General features: G+C 40.5%; 1 protein-coding gene across 1 annotated transcript; it reads right to left on the bottom strand.

Annotated features, from left to right (window-relative positions):
• Nucleotides 1-665: 665 nt before the first annotated feature.
• On the bottom strand, nt 666-1,286 carry LOC112655879 (histone H2A-Bbd type 1-like). Its single transcript, XM_025441088.2, has one exon. The coding sequence runs from the start codon at nt 1,150-1,152 to the stop codon at nt 766-768; it is 387 nt and encodes a 128-aa protein (XP_025296873.1). The 5' UTR covers nt 1,153-1,286; the 3' UTR covers nt 666-765.
• Between the last annotated feature and the right edge of the window lie 3,504 nt (nt 1,287-4,790).

The following is a 4,790-nucleotide window of genomic DNA, read 5'->3' as shown; positions in this document are numbered from 1 at the left end:
CTTAGGCCAGATAATACCTTTGATGTTACTAATGAACATACCAGTGTCCAGAGGAGAGGACACAAGGACATACTCCACAAAATGTTATCACAGCACTAATATTATCTGTCCTAGGTCCCTTTCTGGAATGAGGCAGGGTATCAGTGAATGAAATCAACCTGAGCACCGTTCCACTCTGTATACCTCTTCATGGGTTCCCCATCGCCCCTCAATCTTCACGTAAAACTCATGCCATCAAGTTCACGTCAACTGCTCTGCCATCCTCTCCATCCACCCGCACTGCCATCACCTCCTGACTTCTACACGTTCTCTTCTCATGAATAAAGCTCCTGGCACCTCAGTCACGAGCTTCGAGACCTCCCCAGTTACCACCATGGTTCTGGGAACTCAACATGCCTGGGAAGCCCCCCACCCGCTGCCGACCTCTCAGTCCGCAGGCCTTGACTTGCTCAGAGACCGTGAGGAAATCTCTCCTCTGGGGCCAGCTACTCCCCCCAGGGCCTTTCCCCCCAAACAGTCCCCAGAGAAACGCCTCCCTGAAACGCTGGACTGCAGCCTCCCACACTGATCACCCCTTCTGCCCTCCGCTCCCCACGGGATTTCTCCTCCTGGGTGTCTCACAGACCCCGCCGACTTGAAGGACAGAAACTAGTCAGAGGCACGGCCCTGGGCTTCAACCCTTTAATGGCTGGTGCCCCCAGAGGAGCAGGCCCCCCTCATCTGCGTGCCGCTCTGGCGACTAGACGAGGCTGTTGGCTCTGGCGACTAGATGCGGCTGTCGGCCCCAGTGCCCGGGCCTGACCACTTCCTGGCCTGGACCATCCCATCCCCCTGGGAGTAGGTGTTCTCCTCAAAGAGTTGGCTCAGGTACTGGTTGTTGCCCAGGGCCTTCTGCAGGTGCTCAGGGGTGATGCGCATCTTGTGGCTGTTGCGGGCCTCCTGGCCCGCGAGCTCCAGGATGTTGGATGTCAGGTACTCTAGGATGCCGGCCAGGAACACAGGCGTGGACGAGCTTAAGCGGTGGGCATAGTGACCCTCGCGCAGGAGGCGGTCCACGCGGCTGACGGGGAACTGCAGTTCGGCTCTTCTAGAGCGGGACAGGCCGTGCCTCCTCGGTCTACGGGAATGCCCGTGGCCTCTTTCTCCAGACATGTTGGTGGCTGCGTTTGGTCCTGATCAGGCCAACCCAATGATCCCACTGGCCTTGGTCCGTCAGGATACCAGTGCTCACTCCTGCTTACTGTGGGCCGCACTGGTCAGTGACTGGAGGTCATTGGGAGTCAGCTTTATGACAACTCACATTGTGATGTCATCGGGGTCACTGGGGCCTCATCATGACTGCCTTGGAAACGTCTAGGACAGAAATCTGGCCTCCCTGTTGAAACTCTGTATAAGGGAACGTTAATGCTCTACTTGACTATAGTATTCTAGCAAAACATATGTTTCAGAGAAAAATTTTTCCTTGGCTATAGGACACCACTTCAAGTATTCTAACCTTATGTTGTCTTTGAGCTCTTTTCTATCCTTTTTTATTTTTAATTTTTTAAGATTTTATTTATTTATTCATGAGGGACACACAAAGAAAGGTAGCAATATAGGCAGAGGGAGAAGCAGGCTCCATGCAGGGAGCCTGATGTGGGACTCGATCCTGGATCCCAGAATCACACCCTGAGCAGAAGGCAGACACCTAATATGTACAACCTTCAATGCAGGCTCAATTGATCCCCCTATCATGCAGTGGGTAAAACAATTTTGCTTCCTTTTACATATTCATCTCAGTATTCCCAATTAATATTCCTGGTTCCGTTCTTTGGATTCTCTTGTAAACTAGTTAACAATATCTGCCAATTTGCTCATATGATAAACAAAATGTTTTTACCATGTGTTCATATCTGTATGAGTGCCATTTTATATTTCTTTAATAATTATCTTTATTTTTGAAGAAAACATCCATATGTCTAATTGTTTCATCTACCAGAGCCAGGTAAACCTCAATAATAGAAAAGTGGCCCATATGAACATCTAAAGCCCAGATGTCTTTTCTTAGCTCTTTGAAGTGACTCCAATGTATCAATTAGTACACTGTTAACTCTTTATAATTTATTTTTCTCTCTACTTCCTTACTGTTTCTGTTTTGGTTTTGGCTCATTTTGAGTCAGTTTGTTTTTCCCTGCTATTGAAAGCCATGGTTGGGAATTTGGGTTTTGGTTTTCTTTTCGTTTTATTTTCTTAGTAAGGTAAAGTCCACATAACATAAAATTCACCATTTTTGCCATTTTTAAGTGTACAATTCAATGTTTTTTTAATACATTTGCAATGCTGTGACACTCTCACTTCTGATCCCAGAACAGTTACATCACCCCCAGAAGAAACTCCATACCCATTAAAGCTTTAACTCTTTATTCCTCCCTCCCCACAAGCCGCTGGCAGACAATCTACTTTCTGCCTATATAGGTTTGCCTACTCTAGACATTTATATAAATTGACTCATGTGAAACATTTTGTACCTGACTTCTTTCTCTTAGCATGTTTTCAAGGTTTGTCCATATTATAGCATGTGTCCTTACTTAATGTATTTTTATGGCTGTAAAATAATCCATTGTAAACATATATCACATTTTGTTTATCCATTTATCAGTTGATAGACATCTGGGCTGTTTCCAACATTTTGGCTATTATAAATCCTGCTGATACAAGCATTCGGGTACAAGATTTTGTGTTAACATATGGCTTCAATTTTCTTGTGTATATACCTAAAAGTACAATTGCTAGTCATGTGGTGAGAATTTGTATTTATGGTCTGACCATCTGGAGATCTTTCTAAATTGATTGATTGTTCATAGAGATCTGGTCCCCACTGGGTGAGAGACAACAGAGAATCTAGTTTGTCGGTCTCTTTGTTTGTCTATTTTTAGCACATATCAATGCAGAATTTCATGCCCTCTAGAAAGAGAACATCTACTTGATATCTGTGCCAGGAGTGTTTACTGTTTCTGTGTTAATGCTTGACCCAAGGATGAAATTGTAGAATTGAGGCTATAAACTGTTTTTGTCTGTGCCTGTACATCTATGTGTCTGTAATTCAGAAATGCCTTCTTCTGATTTTGTGAGTATATAGTTTTCCTAACCTCCACATGGTACTAATACATTAGATTATAAATTCTCAGAAATTAAAGGGGCTCTGTTCTGATTGGCATGTCTAGATAAAAAATTGCTTACATAAATCGAATATTCTAAAATACCCTGAAAGTCATGAAACTAAATTTCTGACCCTTTAAATAAGCTTGATTTAAAAAAAAAAAAAGATTCTCACAAAAAAACAAATCAGATTTCAAGAATTTAAATTCACAGTGAAATAAGTCAGTCAGAGAAAGACAAATAAATGATTATACTCATGTGGAATTTAAAAACAAAATAAATGAGCAAGGGGAAAAAAGAGAGAGAGAGAGAGAGAGAGACAAGAAATAGACTCTTGAGAACATAATGGTGTTCACCAGAGGGGAGGCTGGGGAACGAGAGAAACAGGTGATGGGTATTTAGGAGGAAAGGTGTGATGAGCACCAGGTGATGTATGTTAGTGTTGAATCACTATACTGTATATCTGTAACTAATAGGACACTGTATATTACCTATAGTGAAATTAAAATATTTGTTAAAAGAATTTAAACTCATAATTTAAATATTTGGTTTAAAGGATTAATATTTAGCTTTTAATAAAAACAGCTGTGTCTTCTCTATCAGTATCAAGTTTAATATGAAACCATTTTTCTTCTTGGGTATATTTTTCCTAAACTTATATAGGTTTACTGATTAAGGATAGTAGCAACAGGCACCTGGGTGGCTTAATGGTTGAGCCCTTTGGCTCAAGTCAAGATTCCAGGGTTCAGGGATCGAGTCTCACATCGAGATCCCCTTGGGGACCCTGCTTCTCCCTCTGCCTATGTCTCTGTCTCTCTCTGTGTCTCTTATGAATAAATAACATCTTTTAAAAAAGAAAGATAGTAGCATTAATTCTAGTTATTAACATTATAAAAATATAAATTTATATTTAATGAAATTCAAACATTACTCAACCATCTTTTATTGTCAGTTATTAAGGTTGTGTAGCTTGAAGAAAGTTCGAGACAAGATAATATAAAACGAAACAAATCTGTGTTAAAATTTTGCCAAAACTGTCCCCATTTTGATGGGCTTATTCATAATATTATAAAAATAAACTTGTGGTTCTTTTAGAATCAAATATTACAGTAATGCAAACTTAGAATTCAATTTTCTCTCTGGAAAAATAATGTTTCCTTAGAGGATTTCTCTGTTCTTAGTAAAAGGTTATGAAAGTTCACTCTTCATCCCATATGGTAATTTGTTTAAATAAAGATTTCATATCTCACCAAAATAACATTGTATATTTTATTTCTAATTTATATGTCATCAATTATTCTCCTTAAAATAAACAAATACCCTGAGCAGCCCAGGTGGCTCAGTGGTTTAGCGCCGCCTTCAGCCAAGGGCCTGATCCTGGAGACCCGGGATGGAGTGCAACATTAGGCTCCCTGCATGGAGCCTGCTTCTCCCTCTGCCTGTGTCTCTGCCTCTCACTGTCTCTCTCGGTGTCTTTAATGAATAAAAAATTAAAATCTTAAAAAAATTTTAAAATAAAATAAACACCCTACATTTCTATACATGCTAAGGATTTTTGTTTTATCTTATTTTTTTTAGGATTTTTGTTTTAAATATTGTGTTTATTAAATATTATATTGTCACTTTTATTAATAGGTAGCTTTGCTACAATC

Source organism: Canis lupus, chromosome X (assembly GCF_003254725.2).
Source record: "Canis lupus dingo isolate Sandy chromosome X, ASM325472v2, whole genome shotgun sequence".
Taxonomy (NCBI): domain Eukaryota; kingdom Metazoa; phylum Chordata; class Mammalia; order Carnivora; family Canidae; genus Canis; species Canis lupus.
The sequence above is the reverse complement of the archived record's forward strand: the minus strand, read 5'-3'. Positions and strand labels throughout refer to the sequence as shown.